The sequence below is a fragment of the Haliaeetus albicilla genome, chromosome 26 (assembly GCF_947461875.1).
Source record: "Haliaeetus albicilla chromosome 26, bHalAlb1.1, whole genome shotgun sequence".
Lineage (NCBI taxonomy): Eukaryota > Metazoa > Chordata > Aves > Accipitriformes > Accipitridae > Haliaeetus > Haliaeetus albicilla.
In genome coordinates this window covers 5,536,330-5,564,180 of record NC_091508.1, presented here as the reverse complement: position 1 = coordinate 5,564,180, position 27,851 = coordinate 5,536,330, and the positions used below count along the sequence as shown (strand labels likewise).

Sequence of the window (27,851 nt, the reverse complement as noted above, 5' to 3'; positions counted from 1 at the left end):
GGGGCTGCATCCCGGGGCTGCGGACCGGAGAAAGAGGAGGAGGAGGAGGGTGAGGAAGGCTTCTAGAGGGCGCTCCCAGATCCCGGGCCGGGCCGAACCGGGCTCCAGGGCTGCCCTTTCCCCAAAAAAACCCAACCCTCCCGGTGGAGGAGAAGCCCCCGCGTTCCCGCTGCCCCGTCGGGGAGCGCTGCCGCCGCCCCGGGGAGGGAGGGAGAGGAGGGAGAGGAGGGAGAGGAAGGAGAGGAGGGTCGGCCGGGTGGAAGGAGGGAGAGGAGGGAGGGCCGGGGAGGAGGGCGGAGGGCAGCGGGAGGAGGGAGGAGGGTCGGCCCGGCCCCGCCGCCTCCTGATTGACTCCCAACTTTCTGCTCCTCCCTTGCATAAACTTTCCCGTCCCTGCGTCTGGCTCCGTGCGCGGACCCGGGAGCCCGCCGCGCTCCCCGCATTCCTGCCGCCCTCCCCGGCCCGGCCCCGGCCCCGGTCCGGTCCCGGTCCCGGTCCGGTCCCGGCACCCGCGGCCGGCCCAGCCCCTCCGGAGCACGGAGCAGGTAAGAGCTCGCCGGGAAGAAACTCCCAACCCCCCTTCCTCCTCCTCCTCCTCCTCCTCTTCTCCTCCTCCTCCTCCTCCTCCTCCGGCGCCTCCTTCCTCCCGGCCCGCAGCCCTCCGGCTGCACCGAGCCCCGGCGGCTGCTGGCGGCCGGTGGGGTCGCCCCCCCTCCCCGGTAGCCCGGTGCTTCCCCCCGGGCCTCTCCCCACCCCCCCCCCGACGGCCCCCGAAGGGGGGCAGCGTGTGGTGGCCACAGACCCGGGCTGTCCCCAAGGTGCCCCCCACCCCCGGGTCCCCAGCCTCCCGCCCCGTCGGGGCTAAGCACCCATAACCCCCCCCCCCCATCTCCCGGGGCCCCTCCGCTGGGTCCCCCCCGCATCCCCGAGGTGCGCGGCGGGCGCGGGCTATAGGGTTACAAAGAGGCCTTGTGTACGGTATAGCCCATACGTCGGGAGCAGGGCGCGGGCGCCAGGCGTTATATAAAGCGATAAACCGCCCCGGCTGCCTCCCGGTCCCGGCTGAAACCCCTCCGGGAAAACGGCACCGGAGGGGGGGTGCGTGTGTCTGTGTGTGTGTGTTGTCCCGGGTGGGGTGTGGGGGGCCACATGCGTGTCACGCTACATGTGTGTCACACGCATGTAGGGGATGACCATACGCTGACTGTATGCTAAACACTTTGTGCCTCGTCATAGGGGCGCATTGCTAACGAGGCAGCAATTAGATGTATAATTTTCAGCAGTGTGTCATCTTTATTATTATTATTATTTTATTTTTACACCCTCCTTGGGTTTGGGGTTGTTGTTTTTGTTTCCCCCTAACCCCCTTGGAAGGAAAATAAGGCCAAGCCCTTGCAGTGCCGCCCGCCTCCGCCCCCCGAAACCGCTCAGGCCCTATGCAATGCGTTTGGCCTGTACCGGTGGAGAAAAAAACCCCCATATTTTGGGGAGAAACCAGCTGGAAATGGTACTGGAGGCCCTGCCAGGGTGGCGGGCACCCTGCAGCCCTCCATCGCCATTGGGTGGTTGGCACGGGGTGGCGGGGGAAAAGGCGAGGGCAGAAGTTTTGGGGGTTTTTGGTGCTTTGCGGGGAGCCGGGGTGAGACGGGCCGGGCGACCGTCCCACCGGCAAAGCGATAATCTCCGGTGTCAGGCGCGCCGGGGTATTTTGGGCTCCGGCGTCCTCTCTCCCCTCCTATCGCTTTACCCCGCGCGGGTACGTGCGTGCTGTGAGTCAGGGCTTTGGCACTGCCCGGCCACCTTGGGGGGCCCTGCCAGTGGGGCTACTGCCCCCTCCCCTCCCTGGTTTTGGGGTGCTCACGATGATGGGTGGAAAATTGGGGGTCTGCCAGGCTGGTGACCCCCCCATGCACCCGCTGGCCCTTGGGGCCCCCAAGCCCTTCCCTGCAGCCAGTTTTTGGGGTGGGTCATTTCCCTGTGGGATGGGAGGAAGAGGGTCCCCAAAGCGGATGGGGGGGGGGCGCGAGGTCTTGTCAAGGTCACCCAACGGCGAAGCCAGGGGAGAAATGGGTGGGAGGGTGGTGGGGCTGGGACCCCGCTGGCGGGGCAGGTGATGGTCACCATGATGCTGCCCAAATGGCGTTCCCGGCACTTCCCCACCGGAGAGGACAGGCACAAGTGTCCTGTTGGGAAGAGGTGCTGGATTTGGCCCTGTTTGGGTTTGCAGGACTGGTATTCCCGTGGGAAGGGGCTGCGGATGGGTGTGGGGTGAGCAGCCGTCCCCTCCCAGCCGGGTGACACGGGGGGATGTTCCCGTCTCCAGGGGATCTCAGGCACCCAGCTCCCTCCCGGGGGTGGGCACGCAGCTGGCACCACACTGGCTTTTCTAACAAAAATAACCCTTCGAAAGCGGCGGGCTCTAGCTGCCTTGCATAAGCGGCACCTGGGTATTTCGAGGACCCTTGTCCTGACTGGGGTGACTGTGGCCTCGGGGCTCAGCTTGGAGCGGGGGAATGCTTTGACCGGGGCATTTTGGGGGGCAAAGAGGCGCAGAGATGAACCCTCCAGCAGCCATCCCACCTCTAAATATCCCCCTCCTGCAAAGCAAACCCCTCTCCAGCCTCCACGTCCATCAATAAAAGGGACTTGTGTCCATTTCCCATAACATGCGGTCACTATTTATCACGATACCAGAAACAGCATCTCCTTTTAATTGCCATTTAATCCTCATCTTGCCACCACCGAGCGGGTCAGGAGGCAAGTCCCGGTGGCCCCAGCGCTGTGCTGAAGGAAGGAGCCTTCTCCTGGCAGTGTGTGAGCAGGTTGTGGCTCTGGGGAGGTGGGGGTGGCAGTGGTAATCAGCTATAATTAATGTATTAAAAAGCAAGTAACTGCGCATCTCCCGTCAAACACGCAGCGAGCAGGAGGCTGGTGGCAGGTGAGCTCGGTGTCAGGAGTGGGGCGGGCACACAGTGGCTGGAAAGGGGGGAAATGGGCAATTTTTGGCTGTTTGCGGGGAAAAAATATGTTTTCCTGCCTTAGTACCTCTCCTCCTGTCTCTGGGAGCAGAGGATGGAGAGGAAGAGAGGAGAATGGGCTGCAAAGCCCTAATCAAGGGTGCTGCTGGGATTTGCATGGCAAGAGCCATCCTAGGGCTCTCTGTGGGGTTGGGATCCCTCTGTCTGTCAACGGATGGGACGGATGCTGTCCAAAAAATATCCCATCTCTAGGAGGTCCTCTCTCTTATTAAATCCTTGATGACAATTGCAAGCGGCTGGCGAGGCTGCCATGGTGTTTGCACCACCTTGGGCACGGCTGGTGGATGGGATATAACCAAATACATTTGATTTTGGGAATTCCAGTCCCCGGGAGATTTCTGGGGTGGCCAGGCCATGCTCTGAGCTTCTCAGCCTTGCGTCCGAGGTGTTATTTAGGGTCGGTGCCTGGGCCAGGAGAATGCCGGGGGCCGTGGCGGCCGAGCCCAGGCACCTGCGTGTTGCGGTCGGGGCAGGCACCTGAAGCGCGTGGGCGTTCGCTATTGCCACCGTCACGTGGCGGCTTATGAAATGTTTTTTTGGAGGGAGGGAGGGAAGGTAATGATGGGGTAAGCCGGCGGGGCCGTGCCCCGCGCCAGCCTGCAGCGGGCACATGGCAGGAGCAGCCCCCCCATCCCCCCCCGCCACGATAGATAACACGCGGCCGGATCCTGCTGCGGGTCTGGACACGCCGCTACAACTCCCGGTGCTTCGGTTTTCCCCGCCTGTGAAATGGGAGCGAGGGGCCCTGGCAAAACCTCCTCGTGGTGCCGGATGGCCACTCGCCTGCCCGTGGTGGCGGGGAGCGGGGGGGGTCATACGGTGCTGGGTGTCGTTTCGGGCTCCCCGTGCAGCTCGTTGCAGGGTTTCGTGGTGAGCACGCGTGGCTGAGCCCTTTGGAGGTGACAGGCTGTGAACCCCACGGTCTCATCTCTGGGGGTGGCAGCTGGTGGCCCTGCGGGGATGACGTTCGCGTAGGGCTCTGTGTTGGCACAGCCGATGGGATCCTGCGGCAGAAAGGTCCGGAGAAACACGAGTGTTCAATTGCACGAAGCGTGTCCCATCCCGGTGGCGCAAATCCCGCCAGAGCGTGTCCCCTCACCTGGTCCAAACGGATGCAACACTATGATGTCCCCAGCGTCCCCCATTACGTGTCATGAGACAGCAGCGGCACCGAAACCCAGTGCACCCACTGCGCACATCACCGCCGCCTTCCAGCTGGGCACTGGGTGTGTCACGAGATGTGCCAGGTCTCAGCTGGCTAAAGCCAACCCGGAGCTCATCCTCAGCCATCGTCTTATGAGCCAGAGGCACAAGAAGGTGACTTCAGCGCACTTCAGGGCCGCGCTTCACCCTGTAAGGAATAATGCCGGGAAAAGCTTGCTCGCAGGTGGCTTGCGGCTGGCAAGCGAGATGCAAGAGATGGAGGAGGTTGGTTTATCCCCTTCCCCCTCACCGCCGGAGGGATCGGTACAGACCCGGAGTGTGTGCTGGCAGAGCTCCCCCGGCTGCGGGGGGTGGCCGGGGATGGGACAGCAGAGCTGGAGCTAATTTTAGGAGGTGGGCAGAGCCTCGCGGGAAGCAGCCGGCTGGAGGGATGTGTCGCGCCGTGGTGCCCGCGAGCATCGAGAGCGAGCGTGGGGGTCCCCCGGTCTGAAGATGCTGCCATGGGTCAAGGAAGTGGCCCCGCATCGGCAGCCTGGTTTTCCACTGTGGGCAAGAGCCATGCCACCGCCGATACCCTGGCTGCTGGAGGGGTGGCGGGTTTGAGGACACGCACAAAGGGCAATATCCTGGACGCCTGGACTCCCGGCTTGCATTACCCAGGGTGCGGTTGAGCCCCGTGCCGCTCCGTGCCTCAGTTTCCCCATGGCCGTCTTGCCGGCGCTCCCCCCCAGCGGGGTGCGGTGGAGGCAGGAGGGCTGGCCGGGCTCGGGGATCCTCGCCTGGGAGCGCCAAGCCTTATTATTTCCCCACGACTGTCTCCTCCTCGCTCCTCGTAAAATTAGATCCAGCTGTTCACAATAGCCACTAACTTCTCTCCGGAAGATGTTCAAAGTTTACAGACGCGGAGCGGCGCGGCGTGCGTGGAGGATGGGCTGCCGTTCCCATGCCAGCTCCTCGCCGCCCGCCCTTCCCCCAGAGGCAGCCAGCTCCTGCTTTTCCCCCCCACTCGCCCCCCCGGCTTAGGCAATTCGAGTTTTGGAAAAAGCACACCCGCACGCAGGCACGCGAGCCCCCGACCCAAGCGAGCGTCGGGTTTTTATTAGCAGGAAGATCTGGGCGCTTCGCAGTCCAGGAGCAAAGGTCTGGTGCAAGACCCTGCTTTTTCCCCTGCCCAGCTTCTTGCCTGCGTGCTTGGTGGACGAGTTGGGCAGGGTGCTCGCTTGGTGCTCGCCAGCGCCTGTGCTCATCTATGGCATGAGTTTGGGCTCCGGTTCTCGCATGGGGCGGCCGCTGTATCCCGCTTGCAGCCTTGCCCGGGTGGCATCATGGAGCGGAGGGGTCAGGGTCAGGGTCCGGCTCCGATGTTTGGACATCGGCGTGCTGGGCAGGGGGCTAGCATGGCATGCTGGGCTCTCCGGCACTCTTGGGCCATGCTTCTTACTGGAGCTCCTTCTTTTACCAAGAATACTGCCTTCGTGTATTTTTAGCAACTTTCCTCCCCGAGGATTCCAGAGCAATTTTTCAATCTGCGGGAGCAGGAGTTGCTGTGCCCGTTTCCAGCTCGCAGCTCGGGCAGCGGCGAGAGGTGCTGGGAGAAGGCGATGCTCTGCCACGGGCACCCGGTGTGCTCCTGGCATGCAAGAGAGTTTGATTGCCGGGCCGGTCTGGGGTGATGGCACACAGTAAAATGGTGCGAAACTGAAATGTCCCTTTCTGGGAATAAATTGCCGATGCGGTTTGTGCGAGGCAGTGCGTACGGGCTCGTGCATTAAATGCAGGACCTCAGCTTGGTGCTGCCCTGAGCTTCGTGAAGTCAGCGCAGGAGGGCAGGGAAGCGTGCCTCCTCGCAGGGGTGACAGTGGCCAAGTGACATTGCTGTGTCACGTTTTGCCCGACTCTGGCAGCCAGGGACATCTCCATGTCTCAGCTGGGACGGTAACGCCTGACAGCCCCCCACTGCCTTGTGTCTTGGGTGCCTGGGGGGGGGGGATCAGCTCTTGCAACCCCCCCACCCTGCCGGGTTTCTCCTCTTGGTCACTCAGCCGGGAGCGCGGTGGTGGTGGCCCCGGGCTCCGGTGGGTGCCACGGTGCGGGCAGCGGGCGCAGCTGCTCCCCGGGCAGGGTTGGGTTTCGCGGGGGTGGAGGCGGCTGGGGGCGGGTGTGAAATGCATTGCAGCCTTCCTCCTCCTCCTCCTCGCCTGGCAGCCGGCGGCCCCTGGAAGACGTTTTCCCTGGCCCTGCTGCAATAGCATAAAATGGGGTCAGCGGCACCCGAAACTCCTCCGTGGAGGCATTTCTTCTCCCAGGAGTGGGTCTGAGGGCTGGCAGGGTACCCGGGACGCCTGGCCCACCCAGGTGGTGGGACACCAGCCCACTGCAGGCACGGGGCTGCCTGGCCCGGGGCTCCCCCGGGGCTCCCCTAACCCCAGAGACCCTTGGCTTCCCCTTGGGACAAGCGGTGCTGGGAGTCTCCGGGGACTTGGGACACAGTGGCCACCCTGAGCTCATCTTCAGGGGATGTTCAGTGGGAAACATCCCGGGATGGGAGTATTTTGACGCAGGAACAAAGCAAATTCAATGGTCCCCAGCGAGTGCCATGCCCGGCGCTGGCCATGCCACAGGCTACCGACGCTGGGGGTGTCATGGGATGGCCATGGCGGTGGCCTGTCCCCGGCAGCAAACTTCAACCCTGTTGTTTCCATCCAGCTCGTTTCATAACGCAGAGAGCAATTAATGCTGCAAAAGCTTTCTATTTATGCGCTGCTGGGTGAAACGCCCCGTCCTGGCTGGGCAGGGCGGCCGTAATTGGGCCAGGGAGGGAAGCTGGGTTACGGTGTCCGTCTGTCCCCTGCCCTCAGGTCTTGAGCCTGGAGGCTTGAGCAGAACCGGCTCAGGTCCTCCAGCAGCCGAAACCCAGCTCTGCTGCCCTACCGGGGCTGGAGGAAGAGGAGGAGATGGAGGAGTTGGTTTGCACGCCCGCGGTTCTGCCGTTAGGAGGGAGCGTCTCGGGCTGTGGCCTGGGGTTTGCCTGATCCTCTCTGTCTTCCCTGCCCAAATTTTTTGGGGGCAAATCACTCAAGTTTCCTCCTTGTTTGCCCACAGCCCTTTAGGACGAGGGGTCTGAGCATCCCTCAGCCTCGTGCCGCTGAGTGAGGACCAGCTGCATCCTTGCTGGGTGGGGGCTCAGGGCTTTGCTGGGAGCTGGCGGACCCTTTGGCTGCGGGGGTCTGGCTGGAGCTGGGGGGCACGTGCCCGGGGCAGCCCTGGCAGCGCCACGGACCCCGGTGGGATGCTGCCACGTGGCCTCCTGCGGTTTCCCCGCTCCGATTGCTTCCTGAGCCGCCCGCCAAGCCGGAAGGGACAGGAAGCGATAGAGGGGAGGAAATTAGTCGGGCTGTCTCACGAGGAGCCGGCTTGGCGCATGGGGGGCTCTGCCACCGCCTGGGTCCCCAGCCCACGCCGTGGGTCCCTTTGGGGAGAAGGTGGCTGGTCCTCCCCAGCAGGGAGGTGCAAACCTGGGTGGGAGGGAGGAGGGCGGCCGCCTTTCCCTTCCCAAGCCGGGGAATCCCTCACCGCAGCCGGAGAGCTGTTTGGAAGAGGAGCGCGATGTAAACAAACCTCCTTCCACCGCCCTCCCCGCCGAGCTGGGTCTCGCTCGGCCGCTGTCGCCCGCTTCGATGGGTGCTGGTTGTTCCTGGGACGGCCACGTGCCAACCGGGACGATGTCCCTTGTGGGACCGGGGCAGGGTCTGGGGCAGGACATGGGATGGGGCATTCCCAAAGGGTCCCTGGGCGAGCTGCCAGGGATACGGGGTTCCTGCAAAAAGCTCTTGGCTATTGCAAGAAAAGTGCTGTAGGGTCGTGCTCAGCCGAGCCGAGAGCGTCCGGGCTCTGTGCACGGTGCTGGAGTTGGTAGCGGACAGGGTGGCATCTTCCCTGGCATGTTGTGGCCTTCCTGGGGTCCCCCGGGAACCCCAAGGCTTTCAAGTTTGCTTCGAAGGGCTCTCCGGAGCTGGTGGCTCTGTCGACGGTGCGGGCAGCCTTTCTGCCCGCCCTGTTCCCAGCTGTGTTACGAGGTGGGCAGAGGCGGCAGCGGGGATGCCACCCCCGGCCATAGAAACAAGGAGCACGTTAATGACCCCTGCCCAAAATGAGGAGCACGGTAACGAAGGCCTCTACCTGCCTACAAATTGATGCCTGCTGTCACACCCCCAACCATGTTGTCGCTGAGCCCCGATGTGCTGGGGGGGGCACGGGGAGGAGCTGGGGTGCCCGGGAGCCTCGGCTTTGGGGTTTGCTCATTTGGGGTCTTGCAGAGCTTGCTGTGTGATGGAGCAGCCCCTCTCGGTGTCCCCACCGGAGAGCTGTCCCTGGGGACATCACCGCAGCGGGGCCAGGGTGGCTTCCCAGCCCCCCTCCCGAGCCGGCCACGGCGGGGGGCTGCACACTCAGCACCGGGGAGGATGGTGGCTCCTTTCCCCCATTGCCCCCCAGGGTTCGGGTGCCACCGGTCACGGTGATGGGGAGGGGGTGACGGTGGTCTCTTGCGTCCCCCCCGCCGGGGCTGGCGTGGGTGGCGGTGCTTTGCCTGTGCTGGTGCGAGGCTGAGCACCGCGCTGTGCCATGCCTGCCCGGGCTTGTCGGTGAACTTTTATCCTTTTGCCGTGGGGTCTGGGTGCAGGGCGGGAGGGAGGAGGGCTGGATCGCCCCAGGCCCCCCGCATGGGAAGGCGGGATGGAGCCGGGATGCAGCTAGACTCCCCCCAACCTTTGCAGGGTCTGCTGGCCTCCCCATTGTCCCCAGCGCCGCGGGGGATCATCCTGTGGGGTCCTGGTGCTGCTCCGCCGTGGGTCAGGGGAACCCCCGGTAAGGAGGGGACCTTGGGGCTGCTCTGCCCCACACTTTGTCCCCCCGGATGGTGTCAGCTGGGGACATGCTGTGCTGCAGGCCCCTTCGTGCAACGGATGCCGGTGGCCATGCCCTGCATCCCCGGTGGTTCAGGGGGATGTTGTGACAATAGCCAGCCCCCCCCCCCAGTTTGCAAAGGGTGAGAGCGGCAGCCTGGGGGCTGCACCCAGGGAGGGGTGACACCGGAAGGCAGGGGTGGCCGGGGCCAGCGCCAGCAAGGAGCACGTCAAGAGGCATCGGTCCCTGTGCCGTGACACTGGCCAAGGCAGAGCTGGGTGGCGTGGCAGGGTGCTTGGCCAGGTGGGTGGTGGGGCATCGTCCTGCTGCTTTGGGCAGACCCCGGTTCTTTGCTGTGCACCCCAGTGCAGCTGGGACAGAGGGATTTGGGGCAGTGTGGGAGCTGCTGGGGTCGTGCTTCGTGGTACATGACGTGGGGCAACGCTTTTGGGGCTGAGCACGCTGGGGAGGAGGAACACGCCGTTTCCCCCAAATGGGCAGCATGGGATAGGGATGGGAACAGCGTGCTGCCCCATGCCCAGGGGCTTTGTGGGGGCAGTGGGCACCTCTGCCCACGTCGCGGCCCCACAGCCCTCGGCTCTGAGCAGTGATGTCCCCGTGCTCCCAGCCCTGAGTGCTCTCTGCCACGCTGCCCCGCACACCCTCGACCCGATCCCTATCTCGGCTGGTTGTGCTGGTCCCGGCAGCACCCTGCTCCTGACCTCGACACCCGCGCCCGGCCCCAGCGGGGTGCCCACCGCACCACTCTGACCACAGCCGCTGCCGCCAAAATATTTCCTTCCCCCCACCCACCCGAAAACACCCGTCTCCCAAGCACCCCTCCCTCTTTACAACCCTCCGCTTTGCTTTTGCAGGGTTTAAAGAGGCTTCTCGTTGCTTTTCCAGGCTCTCCAGCCCCAAACAGCTCTCGCTGACCAGGCAGCTGCCTGCAGCCTGGCTGCCTGCACAAGCCCCAGGTTTCCCTCGCGTCCCCCACACGCGGTGCCAGGGCTGAGCTCTGCGAGCCCGTGGGAACGCCGTCCCCGTCTCCTGGCGCAGCCTTGGCCTTGCGGGGAGATAAGGGCTGCCCTGGCGGCATCCTCCCCTGCCTGCTGTGGGCACCCATCCCGCACCCGCTGGGGGGACCTCGCAAGGGTGCAGCCCCCCTCCAGCACCCTCGAAAGCCTTGGGCTGGAGCGTGGCACCCCACAAAAGCAGGGTGCAGAGGGGTGAGCGAGCTGGGTGCAGGGGCACCCTCCTGGCATGGGTGCCAGCAAGCATCCCTGCTCACGGCGGGGCGAGCATCCCCACTGCGGATCGATGGTCCTGGGGTGCCCAAGCCCCGCAGAGATGCCTGCATCGTGCAAAGGGGCTTCTCTCCCTGGTCCCCGGGGAGCAGCTGGGAGGCAGGAGCCGGTGACATGTTTTCCAGCAGGTCCGGTCCCCTCCCTGCCCGGAGCAGGTCTGGCCGGCGGTCCCTCCGCAGGCTGTCCAGCCATGCCGGTTTCCTAATTGCTCCTGTTGTTGGTGTTTTGTAAGGGCTGGGTGGAGCGCTCAGCCGTGCCTTGCGTCAGCGCGGTGCCTTGCACCCTCCCTCCAGGAAATCCAATGTCTCGGCCTGGCCAAAAGCAGGTTTGGTGGAGGAGGAGCTGCTTCCTCGCACCTTGGCCGAGGCCCCGGCATCGCCCTCCCTCCTCTCCTCGCTTCCCCAGAAAGGCTGGGTTGGGGTTTCCCTGCCAGGGGCGCAATGGGGTGGGAAGGGGCTGGGGGTGCTGGGAAGGGGGACTGGAGAGCTTCTGGGGAATGGGGGGACATGTGTGCCGCAGGCTGGGTGTGCAGGCAGCCGGCACCCTGCTTGTGCGGGCAATGCCCGGGATGGGGACGGTGACCCAGGGCACTGGTCACGCTGTTTGTTCCAGGATCCTGCCTGCAGTGGTGCAGCCAGCCCTATAGATTTGCTTTCAGCCCTATAGCTTCGTCCTTGGCCCTATAGCTTTGTCTTTGGCCCCAAAAGCACCCATCAGTCGGGGAGAGCAGGGGGTCTGGTTGGTCCCTGCAAAGCCACCCCCCCCCCAGCACCAGCTCCTGGGGATTTCCCCTCTTGGGGTGAGCTGATGGCAGCCCCGTAGTGCTGGGGGGTCCTGGGACGCTGCTGGGTCCCGGGCTGGCACAGGGCTGCGGGGTCCCAGGCCACTGTGGGATCTCAAGGCTGGGGGCTCCTGAGCTGCTACTGTGCAGCTGGGGGGGTCCTGGGCTGCCGTGGGGTCCCAGGCCACCGTGGGCTCTGGGGTCACTGCAGGACTGTGGGGTCTTGGGCTGCTGTGGTGCAGCTGGGGGGTCTCTGGTTCCCCCATGTCTCGGAGGTCCTGGTCTGCAGGGGGGTCTCGGGCTGCCATGGCGCAGCCGGGGCTCGGCACCTGGCCGAGGCAGCCACACACACCATTGTAGGCGCCGCGCTGGGACGGAGCCCCGCTGCGCTTGCTGGGCTGCAGGGTGGGGGGAAGCAGGGGGGTCCCACCGGGACCGTCCCCACGTGCCACCCTTGCCGTCCCTGCCTGCCGCCTCGTCCCGGTCTCCCGCTGCCCTCCCATCCCCGACGCTCCGCTCGCTTTGGACAACCCATCCCTCCCGGGGGCTGCCTCGGCGGAGCACCCCAGCAGCAAGCGCAACCGAGACGCCGCGGGACTCGGGGTGTCACGGGACTCGGGGTGCCGCGGGACTCGGGGTGCCGCAGGCCCGTCCGACACCGCTGCCGCCATCCCTCCCTTGGCCGGCTGGCTCGATCCTACAATCCAGTTCTCCTTATTTGGCCACAGTGCTCGGCAAGAGGGGGAGCGGCAGGCGGGGGGGGACGGCGGGCAGGGGCGGGCGGCGGGGACCCGGAGGGGCTGACATCACATCACGACGAGGGAGAGAGAGATGGCGGGGGGGGGGGGGAAGTTTCTTTTTTTAAAAAAGAAAAAAAAAAAAAAAAAAAAAGAGGCCTTGCAGCGCGCTTGAGCCAGCGGGCTTCTGCAGTTCCTTTAAAAGGAGATGTCTGCGCCGGAGACCTTTGTACACTCCCAGCTCGTCCGGGAAGCTCGGCGCAGGAGACACCTCTCCGCTCCCACCGCCGGCAGCTGCCGCCAAACATGTTATTGCAAAACACTGCGCCGGGAGCTGGGCAAAGGGAGGAGGAGGAGGGTTGAAGGCTCCTTGGCATCACCCACCGGCCAGGGAGCGCCCGGGGTCCCGGCCGAGCATCCTCGGGGCTGGGGGCCTCTCCCAGTGCCAGGGGTAGGGCTGCCGGAGGGCTCCGGCCACCTGGTTCCCATTAACGGGGTCTGGCTTGGAGCCGCCCAGCGTCTCCCTTCAAATCCCAGCTCTGCCTTTGCCAGGCATGGTGGAACGGGGATTTTTGGGGCTGGGGGTGGTTTTGGGGCCAGCTTGCCCGAAGAGGTGGCTGGGTGGCAGCGGGTACTGGTGCGGGGTTGGGGCTCACAGGCTGCGGGGCTGCTGCCACCCCGTTGTGTCACCCGTGGGCGCCGGGCGCCCGAGCAGCTCGTACGGGTAACGCAGCATCCGGGCTGTTTCCTTCACAAACTTTATTTGAGTGGACCCTGGGTGGTCACTTGTGGCTTGGTTTTGGGGGTACTCATGGAAATCATGGCTCTGCTCCCAAAGAAAGCCTGTTTGTGTCTCTGATGCCTCACACCAGGATGCTGCTCCCAGCCCTGGGTGCAAGTAGGGACAGGGCCAGCACTGGGGACGGACCTGAGACCATGCTGTCACTGTAACCCCATACCCCCAACAAGGCTCTCCGGGTCTAACGGATGTCCCCTGTGTCCCGGCAGGTTGTCGTGTGTCCGTGGGGGCTCGGGGTCGGAGCCCAGAGCAGCCAGCACCATAGCGTCCAACAGCTGGAACGCCAGCGGCAGCCCCGGGGAGGGGCGGGAAGATGGCCAGGACGGCATGGACAAGAGTCTGGACAATGATGCCGAGGGTGTGTGGAGTCCGGACATCGAGCAGAGCTTCCAGGAGGCGCTGGCGATCTACCCTCCCTGCGGCCGGCGGAAAATCATCCTCTCGGATGAGGGCAAGATGTACGGTGAGTGATGGGGGCAGGATGGGGCGGCCGGGGGTGAAGCAAAACCTCCTGCCCCAAACTCACACCGGGCCATCGTCCTTGAGCACCCTGCAACCCCGAAAGCAGCTTTCCCGGGTGCATCCCGGAGCTGGACCGGGGAGGTGGCAGTGACCCACGTCCCCTCCCTCTGCGCTGGCTCTCCCTCCCGCTCCCTCCCTCTCTCGGCCCTGCCGGACCAACTGGTTTGGTGAAGCCGTCAGGCAGGGAGCGGGTGCGGGCAGGGAGCGGGTGCGGGCAGGGAGCGGGCGCAGGACTGCGGGGCCAGTGCCAGCCCTCCGGCTCCCGTGCGCCTCCGCGTCGCTCCCCAAACCTTCCCCAACCGGACCTGGTGGCGGAGAGCACCTGGTGGCGAGGGCCACCCGCCCACCCCAAGCCACCAGCAACCCGGCTCAGCTTTCGGTGACTTTGTTGGCAGCAGCGGGGCTGGTCGGCCCCACTGGTGCAATGAGTTTGGGGCGGGTCTCAGCCTAGTTCCTCGTATGTCCCGAAACACCTCTGTCTTGGTGCCTTTCTGCAACCAGGGGGAAGAAGATGAGGATGGATGACGCAGGCAGGGGGTGATGCTGGCGCAGGGCGCATGGTGCCACCAAAGAACGGTGGAAGGTGCCATGGTATCCTCATCCCTGCCGGGGTAGGGGCTGGTCCCTCCTCCTCTCCACCTCCCATGATGTCACCCCCAGGGGGACAGGTTGCCACGTTACCGTCACCCCGCGGTGACGAAGGGACCAAGCCCAGCGCCTCCATCCTCAGCCTCCAAAATACACCCGCCCGGGATGCTGCATCCGTCACCCGCAATGGCTCACGTGCTGCTGGCACAGAGGGGCAAAGGGGACGAGGCTTTGCGGTGAGCACCGTGCCACTGTCCCCCTCCCCACGCCAGCTCCCCATGCCACCCTGCTTGCCAGGGCCCCCAATACGGGGCATTGGGCCTGGCGGCTGTGGGGGGAGCACAGGGCTTCCCAAGCGGGTGCATTTTTTGGATTTCTCCGGGAATAGCTGAAGTGCCGCCGGGAGCCTGGCCCCGCGCAGCACGCCGAGCCCCGACCGGTTTTTCCAGCCTTTCGGAGACATCTGGCAGCTGCTTAAAGAGGCAGCGGGCCCCGCCGGCCGCCTTTCATCTCCCCCCACCCTCTCCAGCACCTCCCCACCGGGACCCCCCGGGACCCCCGGCTGGCGGTGCCAAGCTTACCAGGATCCCCAGGGCCACCGGTGGCCGAGGCGATGCCAGCATCTGACATAAAGGTGTGCCGGTGCCACTGCTCACCAACACCACCCCTTTTTTGGGGGGTCCCATGGGATGCCCATGCCCATGCCAGCCGGTGCCCCACTGATGCCAATGGTGTGGGGGTGGCGAAGCAGGTGGGAGCTGGGGGGGGCCAGGCCGGGCACGCTGGCCCTCTCTCTCACTCACTGCCCGCTGGGTTATTTTTAACCCAGCCCGTCCAACTGGTTCACGTGGTGGTGTCAGGGGAGAGGAATTTGGGGAATGTGGTAATTTGGAGGAGGACGTGCCCTCTCGGAGGGAATGGCACAGCCCCGGGTGAATCACGGGGGACAGGGACGGGGCGCACGGGCACGGGGACAGCTGCGGGGGGAGGCTGCGAGGGTGCAGCCCAGGGCGGTGGCGGGGACGTGGTGCGAGGCAGGATGGGTGCAGGAGATGCTTGGCACTGGGTGCTGGGCACTGGGTGCTGGGCTGGCACTGCTCCACTGGGGTGCATGAAGGCACCCACATTTCTTTCCCATATTTCTTTCCCACGGGCTAGGTATGGGACTCAGGAGCGGGATGTGCAAAGGGGGATGCTGCGGTGCTCGGTGAAGGCGTACCCCCAAACTGGGGCTCGGGACTGGTGTCCCCCGCACCCGCACCCCTTGGCAGCACCCTGCTGTGGGCATCATCTCACCTGGGCTTAAAGGACACACTTGGGGTCCTGGCCCTCGTTAAGCACTAATGAGGCTGGTGAGCCGGGAGCCGTGCTCAGTGCTTCGGGGTGGCACCGGGGTGCTGTGCTGGCCATGCAAAGGGTGCTCCCGTTTCCAGGACCCACGGTGGACCCAGCCACCCACCCATCGGCTCCTGCCCGACACGGGCACCCCAAGGCGCAGCCGTCCCCGCGCAGCACCTGGCCCTGTCTGTCCCCATGTGTGTCCCCCCTCCAGGAGGGCCCAGTTGCTCCAGGGCTGGGAGGGGGCCGGCTGGGGTGGAAGAGGTGGGGGGGGTGGTGTGTGTGTGTGTGTATTTTTTTTTTAAAGGGATTTTTTTTTTTTTTTTTAAAGCCAAAACCCGCTCCAAGGGCATTTCGACAAGTTCCAACCGCGACCATCTGGTCCATTAAAATAAATCTGGCGTGCCTGGCCGCCCCCGTGTGCGGGGGGCGCGGCGGCGGGGGGGCCGGGGCCAGGGCCGGGAGAAGAAAGCTCCCAGCTGCTCTGACGTTTGAACGTAGATTGGCCACAGCTGGCCCCTAAAATGTGGCGCAAAAGCAACTTCTGCTTCGAATTAGACCCAGGACGTTAGGAAATACTGGTGCAAAGGCCAGCACGGCTTGCAAAAGGGGAGCGGGGTGCCAGGGGGGGCACCCCAGGACCCCTGTGGGAAGGGCTGCGGGGAGCGGATTGATGGGCTCCCCCGGGGGTGCTCCAGCGGGGCTGGCTTTTGGGGGGGGGCTGTGGTTGCCTGTGTTTGGGGACACCGCCGTGGCGGCGGGTCCCTGGCGGCTGTCACCCCCCCCTCCGACCCTCCTGTATCTGGGGGTTGCCAAAGCCGCTGGGGTGGGGGGGCCGCAAGGTGGGTCCCCCTGGGCTGGGGGGGGGGGGGCTGGCCACCCCCATGTCCCCTCAGGCCACCCCGATGTCCCCTCGGGCCGGACAGCTGTCGTGGCAGCGCCATCTCCTGGCAGTGCCTTCTCCTGGCAGTGCCTTCTCCTGGCAGTGCCTTCTCCTGGCAGTGCCTTCCTCATTAAGGACCGGCCTCATTAAGGACCAGCATCATCGGGCCGGGCTGGGCAGGACGGGCTGGGGGCTGGAGGTGCCTTTTGGGGCTGATGGCCCTGGCCCCCCCGTTTCCCCGGGGCTGACCCCTTGGCTCTGCCGGCAGGTCGTAACGAACTGATAGCCCGGTACATCAAGCTGCGGACGGGGAAGACACGGACGAGGAAGCAGGTGAGGCCATCGCTCTGCTTGTTCTCTTGGGAAAGCTTAGGGGGGGTGGGAGGGGGGTGCCAGGTAAGCCTGGGGGAGAGCGGGTGTCCGGCTGCGTCGCCCGTCCTCTGCGTCCCCTCCTGGAGCCACCGTTGCTGCCGGCAGGACCCTCGTCCTCCGTGAGGAGCTTTGTCTGTGAGCACAAACACCCTCGGGCTGGTCTGTCCCAGCCTGATCTGGGGATGCCCTGAAATTTGGGGTGCGGGGGCAGGCAGCACCCAGCCTCCCCTGCCTAGCTGGGGTCACCCCACGGGTGGCAGGAGCCCTTGAAATCTCCATCCAAGTCGTGTGGGCTTCTGTGTGCAACTGCATGCATCTTTTTGCTGCTCCACCTGCATCTAGAGACCGTTCCCACCTCTGCCCCTTGCCAGGCTTTACGCCGCTTGTGCCGGATGCCGCGGTGAAGGCACCCCCAAAGCCCCCAGGCTGAGAGCAAGGCATCCCCATCCCGGCCAGGGGACAGGCTGTGGTGCTGGTCCTGGGGGGCCTGGAGGTACCACAGAGCCCTTGCCCCGACCTCTCTGCCTTGCAAGGTTGGATGCTGGGGCAGGCAGCGCGCAGGCAGGGATGCTGGCAGGGCAGGGAGCACGCAGTGGTCCTCCTTTGCCTGCACATTTTGTGGGCAGGGTCGCATCCGTCCCAGCTGCGAGCCCTCGCTGCACCCTCGTGCCAGAGACCAGACCTGTCTGAGGACTGGACTGCCACAGCCCTCGATGGGACATGTCCGTTTGTCACAGGTCTGGTGGCTCTTCCCTCCCATCCGTGGTGGCCTCCAGCCAGGAGCCATGCCGCCTGTCCTGGCAGAGCCGGTGGCCCAGGATGCTGGGGAGTGGGTGCATCTCCCATCGCAGGGGGATGGATGGGTTTGGGACATGGGGATACTTACGTTGGGACTGGCCCATGCCACGAGTCCCTGCAAGGGAGGGATGCTGGTCCCCAGACACTGGGGGGGACATTCCTCTAGGATTGATGCTGGAGGAAGAGGGACCAGAGTCTGGCCACTGTCCTTGTGTTCAGACCAGCGCTGAGCAGCTCTTTATTTCTGGCTTTAAAGCCTTAACTGGACCCCCTGGGCCCACCCTTCGTGGAGGGAAGGATGTGGTGCTGTGCAAAAGCGATGCTCCAGGGGGACTCGGGAAAGGCACAGGGGAGAGTGCATGGGGCATTGTCCCCTCTGTGCAGTCGTGTCCTGGACAGCCTGGTGTCCCTTCTTGGACAGCCTGGCACTGGTGGGAAAAGGATCTTGCTGAAATCAGCCCCAATGCCCGGTGGGTGCAGGACTCCCACCCTGCCTGGGGCTTGGGGCAGGCACCCCAGCCATGCTGCGCCTTTCCTGCCTGTACATCAGCCCCTTTTCTTTGGATCTTGCTCTTATAGGGGTCTGGACACACAAAAAAACCCACCCCCTTTTCTCACCTTTCCCACCTGCAAGATCAGCAGGAGCCCTCAGGGAATGAGCCAGTCCCTCCTGGATCTCCCTTGGGACTGGCAGTCCTGCTGCAGCCCCACCTGGGGTAACCCAGGGGCACCCCCAAACCAGCTGGGCCATATCCTCAGTGTTGTGTGCAAGCAGCAGCTCATTGCACTCGCAGGGGTTGGGGGGTTCTCTCTGTCTGGGAAGCCCCAAGAGATGGTAAATGTGGACCCCACAACAGCAGCAGCTTCACTCTGAGGAGCTTCACCCCAACTGGGGTGGGGCCACAAACCAGCATCAATCAGCGCAGCACCGGGGTGTCCCCCCCCATTTTTCCTCCCTCCAGCTCGCGGTGGGCGCAGGACCCTCAGCATCTCCAGGAGCATCACCCCGGCAGCCCCACATGCTCCCCCTCCTCCTTCTCCACGCTCCCTTCCCCGGGGACAGCATCCCACCTTGTGGGGGGAACATATCTTCACGCTCTCTGTATTTTCCTTTCCGAACGGCGTGGCGGGCGCTAGGTGTCCAGCCACATACAGGTTCTAGCTCGGAAGAAGGTGCGGGAGTACCAGGTTGGCATCAAGGTACGTTGGTGCCCTTGCCCAGGTGTCTGCGGCGGTGTCTCTGTGAGCATGGGCAGCCCCTTTCCTTCCTCCTCCTTTCCTCTGGTTGACGGCTCTGCTGTTCCCCCTCTCCTTCTGCTCTCTCTCTGCAGGTCTCTAGCCACTTGCAGGTTCTTGCCCGACGGAAATCTCGTGAGATTCAGTCCAAGCTGAAGGTACGCGTTCCGCCCCGGCCCCGCCTGGCCTGCCTGCTGACGACTAACGCACTCGGCTCTGCGGTGTGCTGCTTGCTTTCTTTTATACCTCTCTTTTTTTGGTGTTTTTTTTTTCTTCCCTCTCCCTCGGCTCCTGGGACCGGATGATTTTTAGTGGCATTGTTGTGGGATGCCCAGAGAGAAGTGCAAGGGAGGGGGGTCCAGCTGTGGGAACACCAGAGCCCTTCCCTCTCCCCCAGGAGGGTGAATTTGGGTGTCAGATCCTCTCCTTTCACCCAGGCAAGGACTACCCCACGGAGAAATGGGGGTTTAAACCCTCCTCCAGTGATACACAAGGGCTGCCTCCTCTTTTGGGCCATCAGGGGTTCTCCCAGGAGGGGAAGGACCCCCCAGAGCAGCCAGCGAGGCAAAGTGAGGTTCAAGCAAGGGGTACAAAGGGCCTCCCCCACAAGCTGAGACCTGGCCCTGCTCGTGACGGGTGCCGGTGGGATGTGGGCAGAAGCAGGGGTGGTCCTGGGGGTCCCTGCAGGCTGTCAGCCCAGTGGCTTGTACATGCCAGGTGGCACGTCAGGGATATATGGGTGGCAGCGGGTCCGGATGGGGCCATGCTGTTGGGGAGGGGGCATGATGGTGCCAGAGCAGCCCATGGTTCCAGGGGCCAAGGGAGCCGAGCGAGGAAAAACTGGATCATCCTCTCTTCTCTGGTCGGCTTTTCTTTCCTTCCTTCCTCCTAACTGGAGCCCGACTAACCCTTCCGTAACCGTGGCGGTGGTGGGGAGGGTGATGATGGGGGGGGTATGGGCAGGACTGGGGACATCGCCGAAGGACTGAGCCCCGCTCGGGTTGGACCCAGATGGTGCAAGGTGGGGGACAGAGAGGTCCCCAGTGCACGACTGCCTGTTGGGGACAGCCAGCTCCCGGCTGGGCTGCGCAGCCCGGGATGCTCCTGGGTTATAATCCCTGTGCTGTCACACCGGAGAGCAGGATCCAGGGGGGAACTGCTGCCTTGGCGAGGGTGTGGGAGCCCAGAAAACCTTTCAACCCCACTGCTGTGACCTCAAGGTCCCAAAAGCATCGCCAGCTCCCCACGTCCCAGTTGCCCCATCCTGGGTGCTGTGTCCAAGCCTCCAGCACTGAAGCTGGCAGCAGGGGCCACCCATCAGAGCTGGTGCTGGCATTTTGGTCCCCAAAGATTTAAGGACCTCTGGCTCATGCTGGCTGGGAGCCCACCAAGTCGTGCCCTCCAAAGCCCTTCAGCAGGGACCCTGGTGCCCTATAAGTGGGGTGCCAGGAGGGCTCCCACACCCCGGCGGGTTTGGTCTGCTGGGAGAAGCCGGGAAAGGGCACCTGAAACTATTCTGGGAGGCTCCTCTGGGCTTGTATGTCTTTTAAACCCAGCTCCCAGCCCCAAGAGGTGCAGCCAGGGAGGGGGTGGCAGCAGGATCAGCAACAGCAGAAGCCTTTGCACTAAATAAATAAATAAATAAATAAAATTAAATAGGCTTTCCTTGCCACACAGCGCAGTGCAAGGGGGAATCAGAGGCAGGAGTGACCCCAGGGGTCTGAGGATGGAGGCCGGTGTCCATGGCTGTGCTCTCCATCCCTGGCCATGCTGACTCCAGGAATCCAGTAGGGAACAGCGGGGGCAGAGATCCCCTGAAGTGATATGCTGTGGATGCAGAACATCCCTTCCCAGCCATACTTGGAGGCAAAGCCCGGCTCAGGCAGCACTCTGCCCTCACCCAGCGCTTGTCCTGTTGAATGGAAACTCCCTTCCGTGAGCAATATATATATTTTTAAGCTGCAGTCATGTGCGTGTTAGTGCTGCCCAACATGTGGCTGCATGCCCCCACTCCTGCCCTGCTCCAGGTGAAAATAAATGAAGCAATTGATCCCTGAGGAAGGTTCAGAGGGAAAACAGAGGGTGTGTGGTGGGACCAGCACACCCGTGTCCTGGTGATGTGGCTGGAGGAGCAGCCCGGCCCCAGGGCAAGACCTCAGAGCCCTCCGCTACTGCCCAGTGCTGCTGTGACCTCCGGAGCAAAAGGGAGAAGGAAAAATAATTGGTCTTCTATATAAATGCACATATGGCATAGGGGGTTTGTGCCCAGGGTCTTCCTTGTGGTGCCTATTGGGGATTTGATGCCAACATCCCCGGGCAGCCGGGTGCAGGTGCCCTTTGCCGGGCAGGACCCAGGCGGCTCTTCTTCTCCGTGCCCTGGTTGCAAGCGTTGGGGGCTGCTGAGGAGGTTGTAAAGGATATTAAAGGCTGTAAAAGGAATTAAAAAGCCAACAGAGGCACAGGCCTGGCTTGCCACAGCAACCCCATAAAATAGCAGGGGGGTTTTGGCATCCTGTTCCCAACAGGATTAAGCCCAGGCATTGGTGCCCACCATGTGCATCCCCTGGTGACCAGCTGGGTCGAGGGGTTTGCTCCCCAAATCAGAATGTGGTGATGAGCTGGGGTGGGGGATACACAGCTTGGGGGGGGTGCACACAGTGCCCGCAGGCTCCCATGATGCTCTAACATTTTTTTTTCCTTTCTTTTGCGGACAGGCCATGAACTTGGTAAGTTGAGCTTGAGTTTGTGATGTCATCTATTCCCCATTACCTTTTGCCCCCTTCTTTGGAGGGGCTAAACCCTTTGTGTCCCCGGGGGAGCGGGGACACCTGCCAGACCCAGCAGCTCTTGCCCAGGGGACATTTGCAAGCTTCAAGTATTAATTAACATGGGTGCATTTAAGGGTGGGGGGCATCCACCTGCCCTGTTCCCTTGGCCAGGCTGCACGACCAGCTCCGAGCTCTGCAAAACCTGCCGGGCACACTTGGATTTGCGGGGGGGGGGCTCAGTCTGCCCCTGTAACCCCCGTCTCCCTCCTGTCCCCTCTGTCTCCCCCCCAGGACCAGGTCTCGAAGGATAAGGCTCTGCAGAGCATGGCTTCCATGTCCTCCGCACAGATTGTGTCGGCCAGCGTCCTGCAGAACAAGCTCAGCCCCCCCCCTCCTCTTCCTCAGGCCGTCTTCTCTGCTGCCCCCAGGGTGAGGACAGCCCCACACCCCCCCGTATGGGGACACCCTGGGGTGTGGGGGGGACATGGATCCCCATGTACAAGCCTCCCAGGGATGGGGGGATGTTCGATGGCCCCTTGGTTGCGGTGGCAATGCAAGGGGGGAGGTTGGGGGCTCCTCGTGATTTGCAGTAGGTGGGGAGGGGAATTTGGGAGGGTTCAGAAGCCGCTGACTCTTCCCTGTGCTGTTCCCACAGTTTTGGAGTGGGCCTATCCCAGGACAGCCTGGACCCTCTCAGGAGTAAGTACAAGACCCCTCCGCTGCCCGGTGCTGGGCAGGATCCCCCCTTGGTGAGGGGCTGGGGCGATCCAGGCTTCGTTAACCTAACGATGCTCTTTATTTTCCAGCATTAAACCGTTTGCACAACCAGCTTACCCCATCCAGCCACCCATGCCTCCATCACTAGCCAGTAAGTGCTGTCCTTGCCCCCTTGCAGGGGACCCTGCACCCCTGCTAGCTCCTATTTGTCCCCTGTCCCATGCCACCTTCCCACCCAGAGTGCCACCAACCTGCGGTCCTGTCCCCAGCCCTGCTGGGGGAAAAGCCTCAGTTTAAACCTGGTGAAAAGTTCCATGGTGAGCGGGACCCTGCTGCTCCCGGCTGTGTGTCCCCAGGAGCGGGACTGGCACATCCCATATTTTGGCTGCCCCATGGGAAAATCCTCATGCTGGGAGATACGGAAGGGTGGGGGGATGCGGTAAGGACAGCAGAGCCATGGCAGTGCAGGGAGAGGGGGGGCTCGCCCCAGCTCATGGCTGCCCCCCCACCCCAGGTTACGAGCCCTTGGCTCCGCTCCCGCCAGCCGCCTCGGCCGTGCCCGTCTGGCAGGACCGCACCATCGCCTCCGCCAAGCTCCGGCTCCTCGAGTACTCCGCCTTCATGGAGGTGCCACGGGATGCCGAAACGGTAATGGTCCCCTCCGTGTCCCCACCACCCGGGTGGGATGGTGCCCATCCCTGTGCTTGGTGGCATCTTGCTTTCATCTGACCTCTCTTTTTTTTTTTTATTTCTCCCTCCCCTGCCCCGGTCCTTACAGTACAGCAAACACCTCTTCGTGCACATCGGCCAGACGAACCCCTCGTACAGCGATCCGCTGCTGGAGGCCGTGGACATCCGCCAGATCTATGACAAGTTCCCTGAGAAGAAAGGTGGCCTCAAGGAGCTCTATGAGCGTGGGCCCCAGAACTCCTTCTTCCTCGTCAAATTTTGGGTATGATGCTGGGAGGATGAGGATGGGGACGGTTGTCCTTGAGCCATGGACTCCTTGCAGGTTGGGCACCCTGCTGGTGAAGCAGGACTACCCTGAGTAACTCCATATGCCGGTGTCCCCTGTCCCCATTGAGAACTGGGTGTGATGGCACCTAACGGGACCCTCTCCCTCCTCTCATCTCTCCAGGCGGATCTGAACAGCACGATCCAGGATGGGCCGGGGACTTTCTATGGTGTCAGCAGCCAGTACAGCAGTGCAGAGAACATGACCATCACGGTCTCCACCAAGGTGTGCTCCTTTGGGAAGCAGGTCGTGGAGAAGGTGGAGGTGAGTCCCGTGCCCTACTGCATTGGGAAGGGGTGGGAATCAGGTCCACAGGGGTCCCGGGATAAAGAAAGTCCCAGAGCTGGGTGTAGGACACATGGATGCATGCCTGTCCATGGGTGGAGCAGAGAGGACACCTCCACCATGTCCCAGTTGGCCACCACCTGCCCGTGCCCACATCCCCTGCGGTTTTTCGGCTCCCATGGGATGGCTGCTCACCCCGGCTGTCCCCCGCAGACGGAGTACGCGCGGCTGGAGAACGGCCGGTTCGTCTACCGCATCCACCGGTCTCCCATGTGCGAGTACATGATCAACTTCATCCACAAACTCAAGCACCTCCCGGAGAAGTACATGATGAACAGCGTCCTGGAGAATTTCACCATCCTGCAGGTACCTTCCCTCCTTTTCCAGGGAGCATTTCCCACCAGGAGCGTTGTTGTGGTTTAACCCCAGCCAGCAACCAAGCACCACGCAGCTGCTCACTCACTCCCCCCCCATCCAGTGGGATGGGGGAGAAAATCAGGAAAAGAAGTAAAACTCCTGGGTTGAGATAAGAACGATTTAATAGAACAGAAAAGAAGAAACTAATAATGATAATCATAACACTAATAAAATGACAACAGTAGTAATAAAAGGATTGAAATGTACAAATGATGCACAGGGCAATTGCTCACCACCCTCCGACCGACACCCCGCCAGTCCCCGAGCGGCGAATCCCTGCCCCCCCCTTCCCAGTTCCTAAACTAGATGGGACGTCCCATGGTATGGAATACACTGTTGGCCAGTTTGGGTCAGGTGCCCTGGCTGGGCATGAGAAGCTGAAAAATCCTTGACTATAGTCTAAACACTACTGAGCAACAACTGAAAACATCAGTGTTATCAACATTCTTCACATGCTGAACTCAAAACACAGCACTGTACCAGCTACTAGGAAGACAGCTAACTACATCCCAGCTGAAACCAGGACAAGCGTGGAGCCCACACTTGCATCGACCCTGCCATCCCTGCTGTGCGCTGCCCAGCCCCGGGGCATCCAGCCTTGGCAGTGCAAATACACTGGCTGTGTCTGAGCCTGTGTAAGTCTCCCAAATAATGGGTAGTAATTTTTTGGTGGTGCAATTAATTTGGTTGTGCCTGAGCCCATGCAACCCCCCCCTCCAAAACTGGGTAGTAAATTTTTGCTGGTGTAATTAAATTGGCTGTGCTTGAACCTGTGCAACCCCCCAAATAACAGGTAGTGATTTTTTGGTGGTGCAATTAAAGTGGCTGTGCCTGAGCCCATGCAACCCTTCAAAAATTGGGTAGCACATTTTTGGTGGTGCAGTTAAAGTGGCTGTCCCTGAGCTCATGCAACCCCCTGAATTACAGGGAGCAAATCTTGATGGTGCAAATAAAGTGGCTGTACCTGAGCCCGTGCAACCCCCCCGAATAACAGCGTCTCCCCATGGGCACAGCTCCCTCCTAACGCGCTCTCTGCTCTGCCGCAGGTTGTTACGAACAGGGATACCCAGGAAACCTTGCTCTGCATAGCCTTCGTTTTCGAGGTCTCCACCAGCGAGCACGGCGCCCAGCACCACGTGTACAAGTTGGTCAAGGACTAGGGGCCCTCGGGGACGGGCAGGGGCACGAGGGGTGCACAGGGGAGGGAGGGGGCCGTGCAGAAAAGCCGCCCGTGCCCGTTGCCTCGTGAGAAGTCATTTGAAGAGAGGAGGAGGAGGAGGAGGAAGAAAAACAATAGCCAAAAAAGACTGACTTGCGATCGCAGATGTTTTCTACTTAGGAACAGTTTCTTTTTTTTTTTAAATAAATAAAAAAAAAAAAAAGAAGAATGGGAAAGGAAGCGTAGGGAGAAAGGAAACCTGCGTCCGGCACTGGATGGGGAGAGACCGGCCCTTCAGTGTCGCCGATGAAGGCCGGGATCGTGCCGTGCCACCGCCAGCAGCGGGACATCGGTGCGGAGGATGACCCCTCCTTTCGCTCCCCCACCTCACTCAGATGCGGTCCTGGTCCCGAGCAGAGAGGAGCAAGCGCGGACGGGCTGGAGGACGTGGCGTTGTGCCACGTCTGGTCCGAAACCGATTGGCATGGCAGCGGCCACGGCATCGGTACTGCCTGGCAGAGCCCGGGTGGCGGTGGGGACGTGGGGACAGACGTGCCAAGGTGGGAGCAGGTAGGAGAAGGGCAGGGCAGGGCGGTGGAGGGGGATGCTGCCGCCTCTCCGGGAACCGGCACCCAGGATGCTCCTTCTCTGTGTCCAGCCGGGGCACCGGGAGCTGGCGGCGCTGAAGGCGGGAGGGCATCGACGATGCAAACCATTTTTTTTATGGCTCTTTTTTTTTTTCCCTTTTTTTAAAATTGAAGTGCTTTTTAATACTTTTTAAAAAGACACCATGCTTGTAATCAGGATTATGCCCCTCTGTGGTGTCCGGGACCTGCTCTTCTGCCACCCCTGCACCGTGCCGGTGTCCGGAGGAGGTGACGCAGCTGAGTTTGCTGGGTCGGAGCCATGCAGCAAAACTGCTGGGCATGGGGAGCTGGTTTCTGCAGGGAAGGCTTGGGGGGGTGTCTTCATTTCTCGGGGGTTGCTGCAGACCGGAGGCTGGTTTTTATGTGGCAGTGGGATCCCCTGAGCTCTGCATGTGCTTTCAGGAATTGCACTTGGGGGTGGCTCAGGCTAAACATACCCCCCCCCCCACCCCATGGTTGCTTGCTGAGGAGTAATGAGGAGAGCAGTGAGGGTGGCTTTGTCTGATTTACTTTGCATATGTACATTTTCCACCTTTTTTTTCTTCTTTTTTTTTTTTTCACCTTTTTTTCCTTTTTTCTGTGTTGACTATTCTGGTTTCAGCTGCTCCCTGCAGCCGCTCTGGCCGGCTCACTTGCATCCCGCGGGAAGCGGCTGGGGAGGCGGCTCGTGCAGGGAAAAGCACATTGTGCAATGCAGGACCAGGCTGCAGGTGGGCAGAGTTTGGGACAGGGAGGACAAAGAGGGGACAGAGGACAGGAGGGATGCCAGGACAGGGGACTGGGTCTGCCTGGAGATATTTTTGTGGCTGCAGCCCAAAATAAGCCAAGGCAACGTGCCCGGTCCTGAGGCTGTGGCTGCAAAGGCAGAGCCTAGGGAGAGCATCCCTGGGGTGCAGGGGGGGGGACGCAGAGGGACAGAGGTCAGATTTTGCAGCGGTGGCATGGAGCAGGGTGGCAGGGGGCTGGCAGGGGGATGGAGAGCCCAAGATGGGCAAGTCTGGCCGGGTTTCTCGTGCCGGTGGGAGAGTGAAGGCAGTGGGAGTTGCAGAGCTGGGTGCTGCGGGAGGGCAGGAGTGGTTTGAGGGGTGCTGGAGCCTGGGATGCAGGGGGGGTTAGGTTCGATGCTGCTGGGTGCGGAGGAGTAGGAACAGCCCCAGGGCTGAGGAAAGGGCCTTGGCTGCCATCGCGATGCCACGTGTCCTGTGAGGTGCGGGGACTTCAACCTCTCGCTGCTGGGAGAAGCCACCAATCCCTGCGGGATGGGGCAGAGCCACCCCGGCCCCGTGCCCGGGCGAGGACTCGGTGGTGGGGCTGGATGGAGGTGGCCGCAGTGAGCAGGGGTGGTCGGAGCAGGGGGGAAAGAGAGAGGGAAAAATCCAGGGAAAGGCACCAGCATCCCACCCCAGGGCTGTGCTGGGGCCGCCCGGCCGAGTTCTCATATGTAGCATGTTTGTTTGTTGTTTCGTGGTTCTTTTTCTTTCTTCCGTTTCACTCACTGATGTAAATCTCTGGGAATGAAAACTCAAAACTTCCCCGCCATAAAACACAGGCGTGCCCTGCTCCCGGCCCTGCCAGGGGACAAAGCTCTTCTTTAACTGGACCGGTTTGTGCCTCCATCCCTCGCTCCATCCCTGCATCCCTCCACCCCACCTGCACCAAGTCCCGGGGTGCCCACCTGCACCCCACGCACACGCTGCCTGGTGGCCCCAGCGGCCCCGGCCGGGGTTTAGCCACAATCCCAGAGACACTTTCTCAACCCCCCCCCCCAAGCCCCTCTGTTCTCCTCCAGTGTATTTATGAATTTCACATGAAGTACTGTTTTATTTTTTTAAAGACTTTGTAAAGCTTACCAGGGTTACAATCACCATTTTTAGAGCTGTGTCAGTCCACAATGTTAAAAATCCATTTTTTTATGTATTATATTTTTTGTGTATTTTTTTTTAATCCAGCTGTGATGGGTTGTATCATATATTTGTTGTGTTTACTGTATCTGTCCAACTTCAAAGAGAGGAGACTGTGGAGCTCCGAGAAAACTACGGTCTGCTAAAAAAAAACATTAAAATTATTTGTTCATGGGTTGGCTCAAGCGGTTCTGAAGTTCCTATTTTTTTATTTCTTGTGGGTTTCTTTGATGGCCAGGACTACAGGGGCTGCTACAGCCCATGAAACTCCTTGGCTGGGTTATGCTTCTCCCAGGACCCCAGCTCTGGGCAGCCAGATGCCACATCCAGCAGTATTTTGCTGTGGTTTGCATTACCAGTGATGGGTTTGCTTGGGAGAGGTGACTGCTGGGTTAGCCTACCCCACGGCAAATGCTTCCCTGCACCTCCCCACAGCATCACTGGGTTCAGGGACACATATTTCAGGGGTCGCAC

General features: G+C 62.1%; 1 protein-coding gene across 7 annotated transcripts; it reads left to right on the top strand.

Moving 5' to 3' along the window:
• The first annotated feature begins 325 nt into the window (after positions 1 to 325).
• On the top strand, positions 326 to 27,562 carry TEAD3 (TEA domain transcription factor 3). 7 transcript variants are annotated; one of them, XM_069771716.1, is made up of 14 exons: positions 326 to 545; positions 12,941 to 13,194; positions 16,331 to 16,395; positions 18,370 to 18,432; positions 18,564 to 18,626; positions 21,183 to 21,194; positions 21,528 to 21,665; positions 21,892 to 21,935; positions 22,043 to 22,104; positions 22,498 to 22,601; positions 22,732 to 22,905; positions 23,092 to 23,232; positions 23,467 to 23,619; positions 24,717 to 27,562. In XM_069771716.1, exons 2-14 carry the CDS (start codon positions 13,059 to 13,061, stop codon positions 24,828 to 24,830), a joined length of 1,269 nt encoding a protein of 422 aa, XP_069627817.1. In that variant the 5' UTR covers positions 326 to 545; positions 12,941 to 13,058; the 3' UTR covers positions 24,831 to 27,562. The 7 variants fall into 7 exon arrangements, with proteins under 7 accessions (XP_069627817.1, XP_069627814.1, XP_069627818.1 ...); XM_069771713.1 differs by having other exon boundaries at positions 330 to 545; positions 22,468 to 22,601; XM_069771714.1 differs by lacking the exon at positions 326 to 545 and adding an exon at positions 12,364 to 12,383 and having other exon boundaries at positions 22,468 to 22,601.
• The last annotated feature ends 289 nt before the right edge of the window (positions 27,563 to 27,851 follow it).